Below are 21,670 nucleotides of genomic sequence, written 5' to 3' on the forward strand. Positions count from 1 at the left end.
TTATACTTAAAGTTTTGTGCTGTTGTGTGTGATCAGCAGTTGTGACTTGCGAGATGTGTCTTGCGGGTTGTGTTTATCTCAAGAAGGTAGTTCAAAATTGAAGGCTGTCAAAAAATGAAGGAACTTCATATTTCCAATGTGCCCTTTTCCTAAGATGGCTACTTTTACAAGAACATTGAGAGAATTCAGTTGCATTTTGCATCACTTTAATTTTGATTTACTGTGTTTTTTCTTTTAACAAATAATTATCTTGGTTATCCTAAAGGCTGCAGGAAATTCATCATTTATCTCAGTCCCATCTTCTTTTTCTGAAGGACCAGTGATTCTATCCATGCTCTCCCTTATGTTGATTTCACTTATGGAGGTATCAAAATAGACTTAGGAAGTGAGGGAAACCACATATGATAAATTGGTTGGAAGGAAAATATCTGAACGTCTCCCTACTGAGTGGTTTTACAAGATGAGTGTTACTTTTGTTGATTTGATTTCATTATTTTACTTGGCAACTGATGACATTAATATTGCTTAACTATCATAAGTTAAAGACCATTAGGCAGAAGTAGAGATAACAGAGAAATTGCTATTTTTCAAGGTCCCAACAAATGATTGCAAGTCATTGAATAGTCTTGGATAACAGCAGCAGCTAGTTTTGTGCCAATTAAATTGTTCTTCATGCATCCTGTTTGCAATTTAAGATTGTTCCAACTTTCTTTTCTTTGTTTTAGGATGGCCCTAAATAAATCAATGCACCCAAGGAACCGATATAAAGACAAGCCACCAGATTTTACATATTTGGCATCAAAATACATAGAATTCCAGCAACACGTAAATACAAGCTTGACTGGGAAAGTGAGGTATGTAATGAAGAAGGGAAAGTGTCCCACTGGTATCAACTGACACTTGTTTCACTGTCTGACAAAATCTGTTTGGTCCATGCTATGTAAGATTTGCTGCTGTCCTGAGGGCTGTATTATCGAATTGTTTTATTCCTCAGAGAGTTGGCTTTCTTCTGCGTGGCTCATCATTTCTATAGTAGCAATACAATATTTTTAGACATGCTCTGGAAATTGTCTACTATTTATAGAATAGCATTGTAGGGAGGTGTTGTGATGGTGGCACCTGCTTTTTCATTTTTACTGACTCCTGAAGACACCGGGCTGGATTCTCTGGAACTCGAGTGTGTTTCATGGCAGCACACTGTTCACTGGCAGTGGGATTTTCTACTCCTGCCGCATGTCAATGGGATTTACTATTGAAGCCACCCCACGCCGACGGGAAACCCATGGGTGGGGAAGCACTGCTAGCAGGAACAGAGAAGCCCAACAGTTGGAGAATTCTGGCCACCATATATTTTGGTCTAGCAGTTTCATGTGCACTGGTCTCCATTCTAAATAACCGTTCTTCACGTGACAGTGAGTACTAGCACACTATTTGATCACGGTGGTGGGAGTGTGTGTGACGATATTGAGTTGTTGGATACTTCAGTTTTTATTAAATTGCTGAGATTTTCCCAAGTGGAAGAAAATACCCTTTGGAAGTAGTTCCCAATCATATTTAGCTGTTCTTAACAAAATAAGTTTTACAGTTTGCCTTGCTAGGTATGGGAGTGGGAAAAGCGTTCAGTATTGTCACTTTCCGTCACCATGCAATGGTCTCTGCTCAAAGTACATTCATTAATATCTGCTGATGTAAGATTCAGCTTTACTGTAATAACACTCATGTTGGAATAGCCCAGTACCACAGTATGGCTGAAGTTATGTGTATAAAATGGCCAGCAATGAGAGGTATTGCCCATTTAATTTTATCCCAGAACAAATCAAAATTCTAGTCTTCTTACTTTTCAGAAACTTGTTAAATCTACTGTTCACTAAATTATCATATTTACTGACATTGATTTTTTAAAAAACTATTAGCCCTTCTGAAGTGATCAGCCAGCCTTTCAGTTTTTCAGATATTGGCAACAATCCATATATGGACAGTCTTGCCTCAGTTGACCTTGTAAAAGCCTCCTCATTACCATTGTGTTGGGAGAGACTTGTCAAGAGAGCAGCCTGATGTACTCCATTCATGATCATGTCTTAAACTCTTCAATCACCATCTTGGTTCCAACATGTTTTCCTTTCTCGTAACTTCTTAAGCTCCAAATATGTCACCTTAACTGCTGTCCCCATCTTTAGCACATTGAAATAGACACACACTATGTGAAATAGACACACTGCAATATTATTTTCCAAGTCATTCTTTTTCAGAGTTTCAAAATCTTCCTTTCTTTTCAAATATTCAAGTTTTTAAAAACACAAGTGTAATACCACTCTAATCATTACATCCTCATTTACCTTATTTCTTTTTATTCTAGGATGGTCTCTTTACCAAGGTTTCCCAGTAATGTTTAAAACCAATATATGGAATAATAAAGTAGTTATTATAAACCTTTGCAAACATTGAGATTAATCCTATCTCTCAGCAAAAGAAAAATCTCAGTGAATTTAACACAATATTTCCAAGAGATAAAATAAGTTAACTGATATCAGTACTGCATTAAATATTAGTCATCGGTGGCACAATGGTTAGGACTGCTACCTCACAGCGCCCGGGACCCGGGTTTGATTCCGACCTTGGGTGACTGTCTGTTGAATTTGCACATTCTCCCCCTGTCTGCATGGCTTTCCTCTCACAGTCCGAAGATGTGCAGGTTAGGTGGAGTGTCCATGCTAAATTGCCCCTTAGTTTCCAAAGGTTAGGTGGGCGGATGGGGCGGGAGATTGGGCCTAGGTAGGATGCTCTTTAGGAGTGTCGGTCCCGATTCAGTGGGCCAAATGGTCTCCTGCACTGTAGGGATTCTATGATTAGTCGGTCAGTTTTGTAAGTATTTTTTTAAAATAAAAAAATTTAGAGAATCCAATTCATTTTTTCCAATTAAGGGGCAATTTAGTGTGGCCAATCCGCCTTGCCTGCACATCTTTGGGTTGTGGGGGCGAAACCCATGCAAACACGGGGAGAATGTGCACAATTCACATGGACAGTGACCCAGAACCTGGATCAAACCTGGGATTTCGGCGCCGTGAGGCAGCAGTACTAATCACTGTGCTGCCCTTTCTTTTTGTAAATATGCAGCTAGTTTAGGAATGGCGTATGCTGTATGGACACCAAACAATTTCCATTTGGGATATGTTTGAAAGGATAATTCTGCAATATTGTAAAATAAGGTCTCTCACTTGGCTTAACAAACTGTCAAGATGCCAGATTCTACAAATTAGCATTTGTCTCGTTTATTTCCGCTAAAATTGACAAAATGCCACATTTCTTGACACCTTGTAAAAAAATAAAATAAACAAAAATTGGATTTTCTTCTGTTTCAAATGCTTTTCATAGTTCTGATAATGCCTTTCTTACCCATCCAAATTTGTGTTTTTTTTTCTGATTTGTGGGAACAAATCATTGGACATTGCAGTAGCATTTCTTTCCCAGAATCAAAATTGTATTCGATTGCAACCTGCAAATGTGTTCCTACAGCTCTGAATTAATGGATACTGCATGGATTAAAGACTCTTCCCTATTGAAGTGAGTAAACAGAAAATCAATCCCGGTATGTCTGCCTGTGTCATTTCTGGCTGGTTGTAAAAACTGCACCACATCAGACCGGTGATTTAACTGTAATTCATTTCCCTAAGTTGCTGTGGATAGTTTGCTTGGTAAAACCTAACTGTGCAATATCTGATCTATTTGTAACTTAATATTTTTAATTTTGGAGCCTCTTCAGTTCCGCCATACGTGAACCTGAAATCATCAACCACTCTGCCACCTGTATTTCAAATGCTCAAAAGTATTCTTGCCAACATCCCCTGGCTCTGGGCCTTATGGCAGCAGCGTCTAAATTTTCATTCAGTGTCTCAGTAATTTTCAAAATCCGTGTGGTAGTCACCACTGATTGTATAATAGTTGTTATTGGAGGTAATACGGTAAGGCTTCTGTACTAGAGGTGCGGGGGTGAATCCTTGCCTGCTGGCACCGCCCATTCTGGTACCAGCTGCAGGAGACCATACATCTCTGCTTAATAAAGCCTCGATTATTCTCTACTCTCGTCTCGTTGTAATTGATAGTGCATCAATTTATTAAGCAGAGATATTACAGCGATGGAACTACGCATCAAGCCAGATCGCCTACAGCTGCACCAGCAAGCAGCCAAAGCCACGTCGCCTTCGACCACTGGCTAGCTTGCTTCAAAAGCTACCTCGGATCAGCGACTGAACAACCCTCGGGCGCACAGAAGCTCCAGATCCTGTACTCACGGGTGAGCTCCGAGATTTTTCCCCTTATCCGGGATGCGCCCACTTACCCTGAAGCTATGGAGCTTCTGAAAGGACACTATATCCGGCCGATGAACAAACTCTACGCCAGGCACCTCCTGTCCACGAGGCAGCAACTCCCCGGTGAGTCATTAGACGATTTCTGCCGTGCCCTGCACATCCTGGTGAGGAACTGTGATTGCCAGGCAGTTTTGGCCGCTGAACATACAGAACTCTTAATCAGGGACGCTTTTGTTACGGGCATGGGGTCGGCGTACATCCGCCAGCGCCTATTAGAAGGGGGTACGCTCGATCTCGCGGCGACCAGGCAACTTGCGAACTCGCTAACGGTAGCCTCCCGTAACGTACAGGCATACGCCCCTGACCGCACGGCGCCCTCATGGACATCGTGGGCTCCACCAGCGGCCGGCCCCAGCCAACCCCAAGTCTGCGCCGCGTGGCAGACATCCAACCCCGGGGGGCCCAAATGCTATTTCTGCGGGCAAGCAAAGCACCCCCGGCAGCGCTGCCCGGCGTGGAGTGCAATCTGCAAGACCTGCGGGAAGAAGGGACATTTCGCTGCTGTGTGCCAGGCCCGGTCGATCGCTGCTGTATCTAGGCCCAGTATTCCTGCACCCCCCACGTGCGACCGTGGGTGCTGCCATTTTCGTCCCCGCAGACCACGTGCGGCCCTTGGGCGGCACCATCTTCCTCCCAGCAGACCAGGTGCGGCCCGTGGGCACCGCCATCTTTAACGGCGCTCGCCATGTGCACCCCGTTTTGGACGGCGCCTCAGACCCCTGCTCGTCGGGCACTTCCTCTGGCCGTTCATTGCCTGCCACCGCCGCCGACTAGCCCGGGGCCTACCAACACCAGCCGCAGCTCGCCTCCATAACGCTCGACCAGTCCCGGCCGCACAACCTCGCAACTGCAACGACGACGGTGAAAGTCGATGGGCACAAGACATCTTGCCTCCTTGACTCCGAGAGCACGGAAAGCTTCATCTACCCCGCTACGGTAAGGCGCTGCTCCCTCGCGGTACACCCCGTTATCCAGAGAATCTCCCTGGCCTCCGGATCCCATTCTGTGGAAATCCGGGGGCACTGCATCGCCAACCTCACCGTCCAGGATGTACAGTTCAGCAACTTCCGGCTCTACGTCCTCCCCAACCTTTGCGCTGCCCTGTTACTCGGCCTGGACTTCCAGTGCAACTTCCAAAGTCTAACTCTAAAATTCGACGGACCCCTACCACCCCTCGCCGTATGCGGCCTCACGACCTTGAGGTCGACCCACCTTCCCTCTTTGCAAACCTCGCCCCAGATTGCAAACCTGTCGCCACCAGGAGCAGACGGTACAGTGCCCAGGACAGGACCTTCATCAGGTCGGAGGTCCACCCACTGCTGCGGGAAGGCATCATTTAGGCCAGCAACAGCCCCTGGAGAGCCCAAGTGGTAGTAGTAAAGACTGGGGAGAAACACGGGATGGTCATTGACTACAGTCAGACCATCAATCGGTACACTCAGCTCGACGCCTACCCCCCTCCCACACATATCTGATATGGTCAATCAGATCGCACAGTACCGGGTCTTCTTGACAGTGGACCTGAAATCTGCCTACCACCAGCTTCCCATCCGCAAGGCAGACCGCCAATACACTGCATTCAAAGCAGACGGCCGCCTTTACCACTTCCTTAGGGTTCCTTTCGGGTCACTAACAGGGTCTCGGTCTTCCAACGTGAGATGGACCGAATGGTTGACCGGTACGGACTGCGGGCCACCTTCCCGTACCTAGATAACGTCACCATCTGCAGCCACAACCAGCAGGATCACGACACTAACCTCTTCAAATTTCTCCACACCGCTAAACTCCTTAACCTCACGTACAATAAGGAGGAGTGCGTGTTCCGCACCAACCGCTTAGCCATCCTTGGCTATGTTGTGGAAAATGGAGTTCTAGGGCCCAACCCCGACCGCATGCACCCCCACATGGAACTTGCACTGCCCCAAGGCCCTGAAACGATGCATGGGGTTTTTCTCCTATTATGCCCAGTGGGTCCCTAACTATGCGGACAAGGCCCGCCCACTCATCCACTCTACAGTTTTTCCACTGATGGCTGAGGCCCGCCAGGCCTTTAACCGCATCAAGGCAGACATCGCCAAGGCCATGATGCACGCGGTCGACGAGACCCTCCCCTTTCAGGTCAAGAGTGATGCATCGGACGTCGCTCTGGCCGCCACTCTCAACCAGGCAAGCAGACCCGTGGCATTCTTTTCCCGCACCCTCCATGCCTCCGAAATCCAGCATTCCTCTGTCGAAAAGGAGGCCCAAGCCATCGTGGAAGCTGTGCGGCATTGGAGGAATTACCTGGCCGGCAGGAAATTCACTCTCCTCACTGACCAAAGGTCGGTTGCCTTCATGTTTAATAATACACAGTGGGGCAAGATGAAAAATGATAAAATTTTAAGGTGGAGGATCGAGCTCTCCACCTACAATTACGAGATTTTGCATCGCCCCCGGAAGCTCAACGAGCCCCCTATCCCGAGGTACATGTGCCTGTGCACAAGTGGACTGACTCCGGGACCTACACGATGGTCTCTGTCACCCAGGGGTCACTCGGTTCTTTCACTTCATAAAGGCCCGCAACCTGCTCTACTCCATTGCAGGTTGCCAGGTCTGCGCGGAGTGCAAACCGCACTTCTACCGGCCAAACCGAGCGCACCTGGTGAAGGCCTCCTGCCCCTTTGAACGCCTCAGCATGGACTTCATAGGGCCACTCCCCTCCACCGACCGAAACATGTACTTCCTGAACGTGGTCGATTCCCCTTCGCCATTCCATGCCACGGTCATTAAAGCACTCAACAGCATCTTAGGCCTGTTCGGTTTCCCCACTTACGTCCACAGCGACCGGGGATCCTCCTTTATGAGTGATGAGCTGCGTCAGTTCCTGCTTGACAAAGGCATTGCCTCGGGCAGAACGACCAGCTACAACCCCCGGGGAAAAGGGCAGGTGGCGAGGGAGAATGGGACGGTCTGAAAGGCTGTCCTGCTGGCCCTGCGGTCTAAAAACCTTCTGGTTTCCCGCTGGCAGGAGGTCTTCCCTGACGCACTCCACTCCATTTGATCGCTACTCTGCATTGCGACTAATGAAACCCCCTCCCATGAACGTCTCCTTGCCTTCCCTAGGAAGTCCACCTCCGGGGTTTCGCTTCCAACGTGGCTGGCAGCTCCAGGACCCGTTCTCCTCCGCAAACACATGCGGATCCACAAGGCGGACCCGTTGGTCGAAAAGGTACAACTACTTCATGGGAACCCACAGTACGCCTACGTGGCGTACCCCGGCGGCCGCCAGGACACCGTCTCCCTCAGGGACCTGGCACCAGCTGGACCCCCACCCACGGACCACCACCACCCGATTGCCCCGGAGCCACTCGCCCTCCCCCCAGCGCACCTCACTACAGCCCCCACCCCAGGACGATACGCCCTCCCACTGGTTCCACCCGGGGGTGAAGATGAGGACAACACGCTCCCGGAGTCACAGGCGACCAAGTCGGCGCTTGCATCACCACCGGGTCCGAGGCGCTCACAGCGGAAGATGAAGGCACCCGACCGGCTGAATTTGTAAATTTTCACCAGACTGTAAACTTAAAATTTTCACAAACCTGCAAATTTTTTTTCCACCACTTCCGCTGGACTCTTTTTTTAACGGGGTGAATGTGGTAGTCACCACTGATTGTATAATAGTTGTTATTAGAGGTAATACGGTAAGGCTCCTGTACTACAGGTACGGGGGTAGGTCCCTGCCTGCTGGCTCCGCCCAGTAGGCGGAGTATGAATGTGTGTGCACACCAAGCTGCTCCTATTCTGGTACCAGCTACAGGAGGCCACACATCTCTGCTTAATAAAGCCTTGATTACTCTCTACTCTCATCTTCAATCCTGCCCTGCTCATACTCTTCTCATTTATCTCTAGTTTATTAAACATCTTCTCTATTTCTCGTCTCCCTAGTTTCCATTTTGCAATCCCGGTGCCATAATTCAATAATTCATTTTCCAAAGCCTACTATTTTGTTTCATCCTCCCCAATTATAAAGCCCCCTTAAAACATGCCTTTTGCTGACTTCACACTTACTCATGTTTGGATCCACCTCTAAACTGCAACACGTCTTACCAATTTTTCTCAGTTGAAGGTGCTTTTAAATCGACTCTCTCTTCAGATCTCCCCACCCCACCACCTTTTCTGAGTTAGGGACAGAAATGACCAATGTGGCAGAGGTAGAAACGGTTGGTGTTTGTAATGGAGAACTTATGGGTTGGAAACTCATTTTGGGGGTCAGATAGTCCTCAAATGACTAGGTGTCTTATAAGCCAATAGAGGGGCCGAAAGCGGTGGTGATGGTAGGTGGAGCTTTGTGTCATCAACATACATATGCAATTTGGCCCTATCTTTAGTTAATGTTACCAAGGGTAGACCTGTAGATGAGGAAAAAGTGAGGGGGGTGAGAATCTCCAGAGGTAACAAAGTGAGCAGAAGAAGAAAGGTGTGGAGATTATCCAGCTCCGGTTGAACAGATGATAGGGGAACCAAGTGAGGGTAATCCTACAGAGCAGGCCAATGGAGGAGAGGTGTTGGAGAAAGAAGGATGTTTCAAAGCATTCTGTGTCAAAGTCATTGAGAAGAACGAGGAACAGTGCACCATTGATACTGTCACAGAAGATGTAATTTATAACTTTGATTAGTGGTATTTCAATGCTGTGGCAGGGGTGGCAACTGCTTTGTCTCCCTGTTTAGTGGCTCAAGTGGATGCTAAAGATTGTGTGATATATTTTACTGAAGACCAGAGTGTGCTGCTGACCAACCCTTCATCCAGCATCAACAAAACCAGGAATTCACCTCATTACAGTCTGTGGGGTCATGCTGTGTGCAAAGGATTACTGGATTTGTTTATACAGCAAAGCTTGACCACTTTAAAATAATTGAATTGAAAGGTCATTCAGCCCATTGCATCTGTGCCAACCAAAAAAGAAAAAGAAACTAGCCGTTCATTTTAATTCCACTTTCCAGCACCTGATCTATAGCCTTCTAAGTTACAGCACTTCAGATGCAGATCTAGATATCTTTTAAATGACTTGACCATTTCAGCCTCAACCACACAAGATGTGAATGTGAGATACCCACCATTCTCTCTCTTGGTGAAAAGGTGTTCCTCATGTCCCCTCTAATCCATTTACCAATCACCTTAAATTTATGCCCCCTAATAATTGACCCCTCCACTATGGGAAACAAGTCTTCTATTTACCCTTTCTAGGCCCCTCAATTTTATACATCTTAATTAGGTCACCCCTTGGCATCCTCCGATCTAAGGAAAATAACCCTGGGCAATCCAATCTCTCTTCACAGCTGCAACATTCAAGCCCTGGCAACATTCATGTAAATCTCCTCTTCATGCCCCAGAACAACCATGTCCTTCTTGTAATGTGGTGACCAGGACTGTACACAAAATTCCAGCTGTAGCCTAACCAGCGTTTTATACAGTCCCCACATTCCATCCCTGTTTTGTATTCAACACCTCATCCAATAACGGAAAGCACATGCTTCCTTGTCCTCCTGTCCTGCCACCTCGAGGACCAGTGGACTTGCACTCCAAGGTCTCTCACTTCCTCATCCCCTCTCAAATCTCCCACATTTTAAGTCTAAATCATTAATATATATACAAGAACAGCAAGGGCCCCAACACCACTGTGGAACACCTCTGGAAACTGTTTTCCAGTCACAAAAACATCCATCAACCAATTACCCTTTGTTTACTGTCACTGAGACAATTTTGAATCCAACCTGCCACCGTCCCCTGTATCTCAGGAGATCTCACTTTTCTGACCAGTCTGCCATATGGGACCTTGTCAAATGTCTTAATGAAATCCACGTAGATAACATCCTCTGCACTACACTCATCAATTCATCTTCCTTGTTACTTCCTCAAAAATGCCTCTAAGACATGATCTTCCCATATCAAAGCAAAGCTGATTATCTCTGATTAATCTGTGCCTTTCGAAGTGACTGTATATCCTGTCTCTCCGAATTGATTCCAAAAATTTAGCAACCACCGAAGTCAGATTGACCAGCCTATAATTTTCTGGCTTCTCCCTTGCACCCTTTTTAAATAATGGTAAATTGTTCGATGATCTCCAATCCTTTTGTACCTCGCCTGTATCTAATGAGGATTAGAAAATGATCCTCAGGACATTTCTTCCATGGCTTCCTTCAAAAGCCTGGGATACAATCCATTTGGCCCTGGCATTTTATCCATCTTCAAGTATGCCAGTCCCTCCAGATTTCCTGTCTCACTATGTTTATTGTATCTAATATTTCACACTCCACCTCTTTAATTATGATGTCTGCATCATCCTTTTCCTTAATGAAGACAGAGACAAAGTACTCATTGAGAGCTCTGTCCCAACTTCTACATCTACCCACAAGATACTATGTACATCTCTTAGTTATTCTCTTGCTCTTAATGTACTGGTAAAACATCTTTCTGATTTTTCTTTGATTTTACCTGCCAATAGTGCTTCATATCTCTTTGCTTTTCCAACATCCATTTTTACTTTGTGCCTGTACTTTCTATACTCTTCCAAGCTTTCTACAGTATTAAGTGTTTTGTCACAGTCAGGAATTTTCTTTTTATGCTTTATCTTGGCATGTAAACTTCTGGATAACCTAGATTTGGCAGTAGCCCCTTTTTCTTTGTGGAGACATGTCTACACGTGCCCATAGGATCTCACCTTTGAATGCCTCCCACTGATTTGACATGGTTTTTCCTTCGAACAGTTCACCTCTCATTCCTTGTACATGGACTGTTTTGTGACATCCTCAGAAATGATCAAATGGTCCACATATAAAAATTCAAACAAAATTCATGTGCTGATCACCTGTATGTCTCCATTAATAGTCTTTTCTGTCAGCCACCTCGAGTCCAAATTGCCTTGTACACTTTTGCTGTCATTCTTATTTATTTTTCTGATCGTAGAGTCATAGAACAATACAGCAAAAGACAAGGTTATTCAGCCCATAACTCCTGTGCCAACTCTTTGAAAGAGCTATCCAATTAGTCCCACTTGCCTGCCTTTCTTTTACATACAAATTCTTTCATACAAATTCTTTTGCTTCAAGCATTTTGTACCTACTCTGGAATTTCTGTGCTTATTCATTTAGGAGCATTTTAGATGGAACTTATCAAGAGTGAATGAAAATCCAAATAGGGGCAGCACGGTGGCGCAGTGGTTAGCACTGCTGCCTCATGGCGCCGAGGTCCCAGGTTCGATCCTGGCTCTGGGTCACTGTCCGTGTGAAGTTTGCATATTCTCCTCATGTTTGAGTGGGTTTCGCCCCCACAATCCAAAGATGTGCAGGGTAGGTGGATTGGCCACGCTAAATTGTCCCTTAATTGGAAAAAATGAATTGGGTACTCTAAATTTATAATTAAAAAAAGAAAATCCAAATAAACGATAATATAAGAGTTCAGTTATATCTGTCATGTTCTCAAAGAATAGTGTGTTGGGTTGAGAAGCTATGGACTTAATTGCCCATGGATACTTTATCCAAGTAGCTATTCTTTGCATGTAAGACTGGTCAATGACAACTTGCTCTTGAACGAGTGAGGAAACAACAAAGCCAAGATCGATTTTGTCTTCATCTCTAGCCGAGAGGCACTGACTGATGTTGTCAAAAATTGCTATCTGGCATTCAATTATGATGGCTTCTCACTCTATTAATTTCAAACATTTTAGTAAACACTTCATTTCCTGTGACTGGTATCTGTGACAAATGCCTTGGATCTTTCTAGTCATATAGTAATTTTAAGCTACATAAGACTGATGTAGAGTTTTTGCCTAGAACCAGAGGGACTCTAAAATGGAGACTATCTTCTTCATAAGTTAAGAAACGAATTGCCCAAAGGATGCATTATTTGCCATTATCACCAATTAGTGTCAATGTCAGCACATACACATCAGAGTACTTTGTCTCAAACCTGTATGCTGCATTGTATAGGTTATTGCCTTCAATTCTACCGGGTATTGACTAATGTTTGTTCTACCCAAGTTCTTTAAAAAATATATATATTTTTATTGGCATTTTATTTGAAAACAGAGCTTTGCATGGGCAGCACCGCGGCACAATGGTTAGCACTGCTGCCTCACGGCGCTGAGGTCCCAGGATCGATTCCAGTTCTGGGTCACTAACCATGCGGAATTTGCGCATTCTCCCCGCGTTTGCGTGAGTTTCGCCCCCACAACCCAAAATTCCTGCAGGGTGGATTGACCACGCTAAATTACCCTTTATTTGGAAAAAATGAATTGGGAACTCTAAATAAAATTTTTAAAAACAGAGCTTTGCAGACAAAGAATAACACAAGAACCACAGTAATAGAAGTTAACACAATAAAACTGACGAAACATGAGCCCCACACTGTCACCATGTCCGTGACTTGAGGTCCCAGCACTATTTTACATTACTTACAAAAGTGTTAATTTATACAGTATTTTGAAGGGTTCTTCCTGGGGCTCCAATCTCTTAGCAGTAGAAGTTCACCCTGCTTTGCTCATATATCTACATACGTTGCTGTGACCCTTCCCCTCACTTGTCTTTGTTTTGCTGGGGAGGTCGGGAGGGGAGTCCCGTTTCCCCCCTAGAGTTTTTGAAGGAGGGTGGGTCCTGTCCATTTTCCTGGTTTATCTCATGTGGGAGGGTTTTTTGTTCCCTCCCGTGGGTGCTCCTGCTTCTCGTTCCTTCTCCACTATTTGTGAGCCCCCTTCCCTAACAGTCGCCCCCGCACCCCCACTCCAAATTAGCTGCTGTTTGCGAACAGACCTGTGAAGGGGCTTGTGAACCTTTTCCACGCGTTGTGGAATCACGCCTCGATCTTCTTATTGGAAATTTTATTTTTTCTAGTCTCAGGAACTCTGTCAGATCAGAGAGCCATTGCAAGGCCCTGCTGGCGCTGCTGACTTCCAACTAGTCTACCCAAGTTCTAACCCACCACCATGGGTCAGTTCTATCACTTCACGATACATGGGATAATATTTCCGGTCATGCCCGCTGCATGAATTGCAGTAATAATAATCTTTATTATTGTCGCAAGTAGGCTTACATTAACACTGCAATGAAGTTACTGTGAAAATCCTCTAGTCGCCACAATCCGGCGTCTGATCGGGTACACAGAGGGAGAATCCAGAATGACCAATTCACCTAACTAGCACGTCTTTCGGGACTTGTGGGAGGAAACCCACGCAGACACATGGACAACGTGCAGACTCCGCACAGACAGTGACCCAAGCCGGGAATCGAACCTGGGATCCTGGCGCTGTGAAGCAACAGTGCTAACCACTATGCTACCGTGCCAACCGGATCACGGGTGGGATGGAAAGTTTGACGGACTGTAGACCTTGGATGGGTATTTCTGGTCTCTGGGTAAGAGGGACCAGAAAATCCCACCCCATGATCCTGTGGGATCACTGAGAAATCTCATAATTCATCGTATAGAAGCAGATATTAATGTTGATGGACAAATTGAAACAAACACATGGAAAAATAATCACTGTTGAAATTATTTTGAGGCATTCACCCCCACTCTCCAATCACCTGGGACACGAGGGCCGGGATTCTCCCTTCTGGGGGCTAAGTCCCCACGCCCGCCGGAAAATGGGCGAGAATCACTCCGGACTTTTTCCTTGAAAGTCCGGGGTAATTCCCCGTTTTCCAGTGGGCTAGCAGAGCCCAGGCGTGCGTCCTGCAGCTCTGGCTGCCGGCGGGGCCCTGCTGTCCAGGCCGCGCATGCGCATGGCGACCACAAGCGGGTCCGCGCATGCACGCGGTGGCCCACCTCGACGCGGGCACTGCCGACAAGACGGAGCCACGTAGCGGGCCTGCGAGGAGTAAAGTAGGTCTCTCCCCCCCCCCCCCCCCAGATCGCGATGTTCCCCAATCAGGGGCCTGGCCACCGCTTATGCCCCCCCCCCCGCCCCCCGGTGTCAGATTCCCCCCAACCAGGACCACGGCCACGGGTCCCAGCTCCCGCCGGGTGGTACCAGATGTAAACCACGCCGGCAGGAATTCAGCCGGTCGACCACGGAAAATCTCCGTGGGAGCCTGTTCCAACGGCCCCCGACTGGCGCCTCGTCGACCGCGCAACAGGTTGGTCCGCGGAGAACTGCAGAAGCGCCTTCGTGCTGGATTTCCGGCGTGAACGGCTATTCTCCGCCCTGCCTCGCAGAATCCCGCCCAAGAATACTGAAAGTAATCTGGGCATGTGCCCCAAGGGAAGGATGTGTTCGTATTTAGGGAGACATCCATTTTCAGATACTCACTGATCAGGATATTTCCTTATTTTTAGTTCAAATCTCAACCCTTTCTTACTGATAGTGGCTCACAATTTAATCGAGGAAGCCGTAGCATTTGTTTCAGTAACTGCTGCCCCTGCTCACTAAAGCTAAACAATATTTAAGCTATTTTCCTGCCCACAAATGTTAAACTTAGAAATATATGGATTATATACTGAAAGATGATTCTGTCCATCCTGGCTATAAAAGATAAGAATTTGAACATCAACTTTCATCGAACCAACTAGTTGAAAAATCAAATAGTTGTTTATCTTGTCTGAAAAAAAATTAGGCCTAGTAAACAACAGCCTTTTTCCCTCATGATATGGAGAACAGCCTCGAGCTTCTAAAGGAAATGCAAGTGTTTCAAAATAAGATGTAAACATGCAAACAAAAGGACCATAGTTCAGAAAGCAGAATGATCTGCCTGATCTCGCCCAAGTCTCTGTTCCTCATGATTGTTGATAATACTTGATTTAGGGGGATGGGAGGTGAAATAGAAGAACGTCATCTTAATTTTGCTCTTGCTAATATCAACACACAAAATTTGTAGTGTGGGTCATTAGATAGGCAAAGGAGCTCTAACTAGCAAGCAACCTCCAATGCTTGATGTTTGGCAAATTAATGTGACTATCCTTGAAACGAAGGAAATTACATCCCATCACAATCTAGTGTGTTTAAGCCATGAAGCATCCTGCAATGTAAATTGTTTTGGGAGCTGTTTTTAATGAGGGTATCATTACAATGCATAGGAAAGTGGGGCTGTTGAAACGCAGCCTTCCAAACAAATTAATTGAAAATGCAGAAATTTAATGGATAATGGAAATTTTGATTTCGGAGTTCGTAATATTTACTGATAATATTGTGGCAACTTCTTCCTACTTTGGTCAGTTGCTGGGATAAAGTTGCACCAAGTGCTATTTAACTTCAGTACATCACTTACCCAAGAATGGGCCAGTGATTTGACTGGGTTTGTGAGGGTTGAAGTCATGGTAACGGGAATAAGTCATTCAGCCCCTCCAGTTGTCCTGCCATTCAATAATGGCTGATATATGGTTGATCTGTATTTCAATGTCTTATTTACATGTCTTCACTCCATATTGTTGGATACCATAACAAAAATGTATTGATCTTTTGTGAAGTCTAACCACAACCCCTTGACATTTCAATGGCATTACCATCGCTGCACTCTGCACCATTAACATTCTGAGGGTTACCATTGACTAGAAACATTACTGGACATGCCACATAAATAATATGGCTGCAAAAGAAGGTCAGAGGCTGGGTATTCTGAGATGAGTAACTCACCTCCTTGACTGCCTGAAGCCTTTCCACCATATATAAGGAACAAGTAGGATAGTTCCTTTGCCTATCCAATGACCCACACTGCAAGTTTTGTGACAGAATACTCTGCCTTTGAATGCAGCTCCAGCAACACTCAAGCTCAGCACCATCCAGGACAAAGTAGCCTACTTCATTGACACGCTATTCACCACCTAAGACATTTACTCCCTCTTCCGATGCACAGTCAGCAATATGTCCTACCTACAAGATGCACTGCAATATCTCTCAAGGCTCCTTTGCCAGTATCTTCCAAACTCCTGACTTCTATTGCCTAGAAGAACAACAGCAGCAGGCACATGTGAACACCACCTGGAACTTCCCTTCTGTTACAGCCTCCCCGAAGACCAGGGGGGATTGTTGATTGATCTCCACATGGGCTTTGTGGAGTACAAACAAGTTCCTATATTGAGCAGGCGAAGGCATGCCAGAAAGGGGTTTGCTAGTGGGACTTTAAATTCTGTGACCCAGACCCGGCCCAGCATTCCCGATGGTCCCAGGCCGGGATGCTAGCTTTGTGCGCTGTGTTTGCGGTTTTATTTCAGTTCAAGAATGAATCTTAATTTAATTTAGCCTGGCCTCTGTTGCAGTTATTACGTTGGCGATAAGGATCAAGCACGGGATTCTAAACAGCCTTTAAAGCATAGAAAACAGTTCTGGTCCGAAAATAAAACGCGGAAATGCCCTTCTTTTGCAAATTCGAGCCGTACTACACAAACATTGAAGACTGGGCCCAGTATGCTGAGCACATGGAACGTACGCTATTTATTTCGTGCCAACAGCATTGAAGGGGATGAGAAGCAGAAAGGAATCCTCCTGGCTGCATGGAGGCCTCTGATGTTTTGCATCACAAAATGCCTAGTATGGGGAGGCAGTGGTATTGTCACTGAACTAGTAATCCAGAAATCCAGGGTAATGCTCTGGGGACTCGAGTTCGAATCCCGCCTCTGAAGATGGTGAAATTTGAATTCAAGAAAAATCTTGAATTAAAAGTCTAATGGTGACCATGAAACTATTGCCGAGTGTCGCAAAAGAAAAACATCTGGTTCACTAATGTCCTTTAGGAAGGGAATCTGCCATCCTTACCTGGCCTGGCTTACATGTGACTCCAGAACCCACAGCAATGTGATTGACTCAAACTGCCCTTCAAAGGCAATTAGGGATGGGCAATAAATGCTGGCAAAGCCAATGATGCCCACGTCCCATGAACGAATAAAAAAAATCAGTGGCCCCTGACACTAAAACCTTCGGCGAGCTTGTGGACCTGATGCAGAACCATTATGACCGGAAGCCAAGGTCACCCCACTGATGATATGAAGCCCTACCTCACAGAGAGAAGAACTGAGTGTTGTGGATGGTATGATCCTGTGGGGATCCTGGGTAGTCATCCCCATCCCAGATTGGCACCCGATCCTGATGTACAAAGAACAAAGAAAAGTACAGCACAGGAACAGGCCCTTCGGCCCTCCAAGCCTGCGCCGACCACGCTGCCCGTCTAAACTAAAATCTTCTACACTTCCTGGGTCCGTATTCCTCTATTCCCATCCTATTCATGTATTTGTCAAGATACCCCTTAAACGTCACTATTGTCCCTGCTTCCACCACCTCCTCCGGCAGCGGGTTCCAGGCACCCACTACCCTCGGTGTAAAAAAAAACTTGCCTCGTACATCTCCTCTAAACCCTGCCCCTCGCACCTTAAACCTATGCCCCCTAGTAATTGACCCCTCTACCCTGGGAAAAAGGCTCTGACTATCTTCTGTTGTGGGCAAAATCCTTGCTTCTGTTGTGGGCAAAATCTTGGAAAGGTTGAAAGAGATCGGATGTATAATCATCTGGAAAGGAATAGTTTGATTAGACATAGTCAACACGGTTTCGTGAAGGGTAGGTCGTGCCTCACAAACCTTATTGAGTTCTTTGAGGAGGTGACCAAACAGGTGGATGAGGGTAAAGCAGTTGGTTGATGTGGTGTATATGGATTTCAGTAAAGCGTTTGATAAGGTTCCCCACGGTAGGCTACTGCAGAAAATATGGAAGCATGGGATTCAGGGAGATTTAGCAGTTTGGATCAGAAATTGGCTAGCTGGAAGAAGACAAAGGGTGGTGGTTGATGGGAAATGTTCAGACTGGAGTCCAGTTACTAGTGGTGTACCACAAGGATCTGTTTTGGGGCCACTGCTGTTTGTCATTTTTATAAATGACCTGGAGGAGGGCGTAGAAGGATGGGGTGAGTAAATTTGCAGATGACACTAAAGTCGGTGGAGTTGTGGACAGTGCGGAAGGATGTTACAAGTTACAGAGGGACATAGATAAGCTGCAGCACTGGGCTGAGAGGTGGCAAATGGAGTTTAATGCAGAAAAGTGTGAGGTGATTCATTTTGGAAGGAATAACAGGAAGACAGAGTACTGGGCTAATGGTAAGATTCTTGGCAGTGTGGATGAGCAGAGAGATCTCGGTATTCATGTACATAGATCCCTGAAAGTTGCCACTCCGGTTGAGAGGGTTGTTAAGAAGGCGTACGGTGTGTTAGCTTTTATTGGTAGAGGGATTGAGTTTCGGAGCCATGAGGTCATGTTGCAGCTGTACAAAACTCTGGTGCGGCCGCATTTAGAGTATTGCGTGCAATTCTGGTCACCGCATTATAGGAAGGATGTGGAAGCATTGGAAAGGGTGCAGAGGAGATTTACCAGAATGTTGCCTGGTATGGAGGGAAGATCTTATGAGGAAAGGCTGAGGGACTTGAGGCTGTTTTCGTTAGAGAGAAGAAGGTTAAGAGGTGACTTAATTGAGGCATACAAGATGATCAGAGGATTGGATAGGGTGGACAGTGAGAGCCTTTTTCCTCGGATGGTGATGTCTAGCACGAGGGGACATAGCTTTAAATTGAGGGGAGATAGATATAAGACAGACATCAGAGGTAGGTTCTTTACTCAGAGAGTAGTAAGGGTGTGGAATGCCCTGCCTGCAACAGTAGTGGACTCGCCAACACTAAGGATATTCAAATGGTCATCAGATAGACATATGGACGATAAGGGAACAGTGTAAACGGGCTTTAGAGTGGTTTCACAGGTCGGCGCAACATCGAGGGCTGAAGGGCCTGTACTGCGCTGTAATGTTCTATGTTCTATCCACTCTGTCTATGCCCCTCATAATTTCGTAGACCTCTATCAGGTCGCCCCTCAACCTTCTTCGTTCCAGTGAGAACAAACAAAGTTTATTCAACTTCTCCTCGTAGCTAATGCCCTCCATACCAGGCAACATCCTCTTAAATCTTTTCTGCACCCTCTCTGAAGCCTCCACATCCTTCTGGTAATGTGGCGACCAGAATTGAACACTATACTCCAAGTGTGGCCTAACTAAGGTTACATACAGCTGCAACATGACTTGCCAATTTTTATACTCAATGCCCCAGCAAGTGTGCCGTATGCCTTCTTGACTACCTTCTCCACCTGTGTTGCCCCTTTCAGTGACCTGTGGACCTGAACACCAAGATCTCTCTGACTGTCAATACTCATGAGGGTTCTACCATACGCTGTATATTCCCTACCTGCATTAGACCTTCCAAAATGCACCACCTCACATTTGTCCGAATTAAACTCCATCTGCTATCTCGCCACCCAAGTCTCCAAACGATCTAAATCCTGCTGTATCCTCTGACAGTCCTCATCACTATCCACAATTCCACCAACTTTTGTGTCGTCCGTAAACTTACTAATCTGACCAGTTTATTTTCCTCAAAATCATTTATATATACTACGGGCAGCAAAGGTCCCAGCACTGATCCCTGCGGAATACCACTTGTCACAGCTCTCCAATCAGAAAAGCACCCTTCCATTGCTACTCTCTGCCTTCTATGACCTAGCCAGTTCTGTAACCATCTTGCCAGCTCACCTCTGATCCCATGTGACTTCACCTTTTGTACCAGTCTGCCATGAGGGACCTTGTCAAAGGCCTTACTGAAGTCCATACAGACAACATCCACTGCCCTACTGCATCAATCATCTTTGTGACTCCTCGTGGAGAAAGTAAGAAGAGACCTTCAAAGGTGGGGCTCACTCCCACTCTCCCTGGCGGGGAGAGTGCAGACGATCCAAGATGAACGTACTGCCAAAGTTCCTCTTCCTGTTTAGATCCATTCCGATCTTCATGGTGGATGTGATGATAGGTAGACTATCATTTGTATATAATATTCGTAGATCATCTTCATCTGTATGTATATTGTAAGTTATATGTTTTACTGTTGTAGTTCAAGCATCCGACCAGCAGGTACGAGTATGCAGGCACATGACCGGGAGACAACATGTGTTCCGGGACAAGGTGTTAGTAAGGAGCTGATAGCAGTCGCATGTTAGTGTAGCTCTGTAATATCTTAGTGTAAGTTAGGGTTAGACCATTATTTCCAACTGTATTAATCTTAGACATTATAGTAATCCTGTAGAATAGTGTTAGTAATAAATAGTTTTGTTGTAAGACAAAGTCTAATGTTCTTTGTTAAAACTACCACATCAAGATCCAACATCAGCATAATCAAAGAACATTACAGTGGAAAAAGTGAATATTTGAGGTTGGGGTGCCAATCAAGTGCTGGTTAGCACAGGGCTAAATCGCTGGCTTTGAAAGCAGACCAAGGCAGGCCAGCAGCACGGTTCAATTCCCGTACCAGCCTCCCCGAACAGGCACCGGAATGTGGCGACTAGGGGCTTTTCACAGTAACTTCATTTGAAGCCTACTTGTGACAATAAGCGATTTTCATTTCTTTTTTTTTCAAGTGGGATGTTTTGTCCTGGATGAGTGTTGTTGGAGCTGCACTCAACAAGGCAAGTGGAGAGTTCCGGTTGCTATGAAGGAGTAAGTCGCACATTTGGTGGCTCCCGCTCTGGTATGACTTTTGGACCTTTCCCCTGTTTTTTTACCGGACTTGAATTGTAAAACGGATGTTAGGGGCAAGTGTTTACTGAATTCCCACTTCGGTGCATGGAGCGAAGGACTAGAAGTGTTTGTAAGGGCAGAAACAAAAAGATAGAGAAGGCTTGGGCTGTAGCTGCTATTAAGACAGCATTGAGGAGGTTCGGACCTCTGGCTTGTTGACCAGCAGTCTATGGAGCAGCTGATGCAAGTCATTCAGGAAGGCTTTGCAACGCAGAATCAGGACTGTTTGAACCCGATAAAAGAGTCGATTGAGCGGTTGGAGCATAGATTGGATGCCCCGGATCGGGCGATCCAGAAGGTGGAGAAGACGCTGGCTGAGCAGGAGGAACATCAGACTGCAGTGGAGCTGGAAGTGGGGATGATGAGGGACCAGCAAAGAAGCTCCTGGAGAAGGTGGAGGACCTAGAAAATAGGTCCCGCCGGCAGAACCTCAGAATCGTCGGGCTCCCGGAAGGGTCCGAAGGAACGGACGCTGGGGCATACATCGCAGACATGTTTGTGAAGCTGCTGGGGGATGGGGCATTCTCCCAGACCTTGGAGGTGGATCGGGCTCACAGAGCACTCGCGAGGAAGCCGCGAAGGGGAGACCCCCCCGAGGGCAATGGTGGTGAGATTCCACAGGTTCTCGGATAAGGAGCGCATTCTACAATGGGCCAAGCAGACACTGAGCTGTAAATGGGACAATAGCATCCTGCGGGTTTACCAGGACCTGAGGTGGCCAGGAGAAGAGCAGGCATCAATC

General features: G+C 46.2%; 1 protein-coding gene across 2 annotated transcripts in view; it reads left to right on the forward strand.

Annotated features, from left to right (window-relative positions):
* Window positions 1-21,670, forward strand: part of mettl16 (methyltransferase 16, N6-methyladenosine) — a 162,951-nt gene that overhangs the window by 24,452 nt on the left and 116,829 nt on the right. For both annotated transcript variants that reach the window (XM_072469756.1, XM_072469755.1), the window contains exon 2: window positions 726-854. In XM_072469756.1, coding sequence (XP_072325857.1) covers window positions 727-854 — 128 coding nt within the window. In that variant the 5' untranslated portion in view covers window position 726. The remainder of the gene's footprint in view (window positions 1-725; window positions 855-21,670) is intronic.

Source organism: Scyliorhinus torazame, chromosome 12 (genome assembly GCF_047496885.1).
Source record: "Scyliorhinus torazame isolate Kashiwa2021f chromosome 12, sScyTor2.1, whole genome shotgun sequence".
Classification (NCBI taxonomy): domain Eukaryota; kingdom Metazoa; phylum Chordata; class Chondrichthyes; order Carcharhiniformes; family Scyliorhinidae; genus Scyliorhinus; species Scyliorhinus torazame.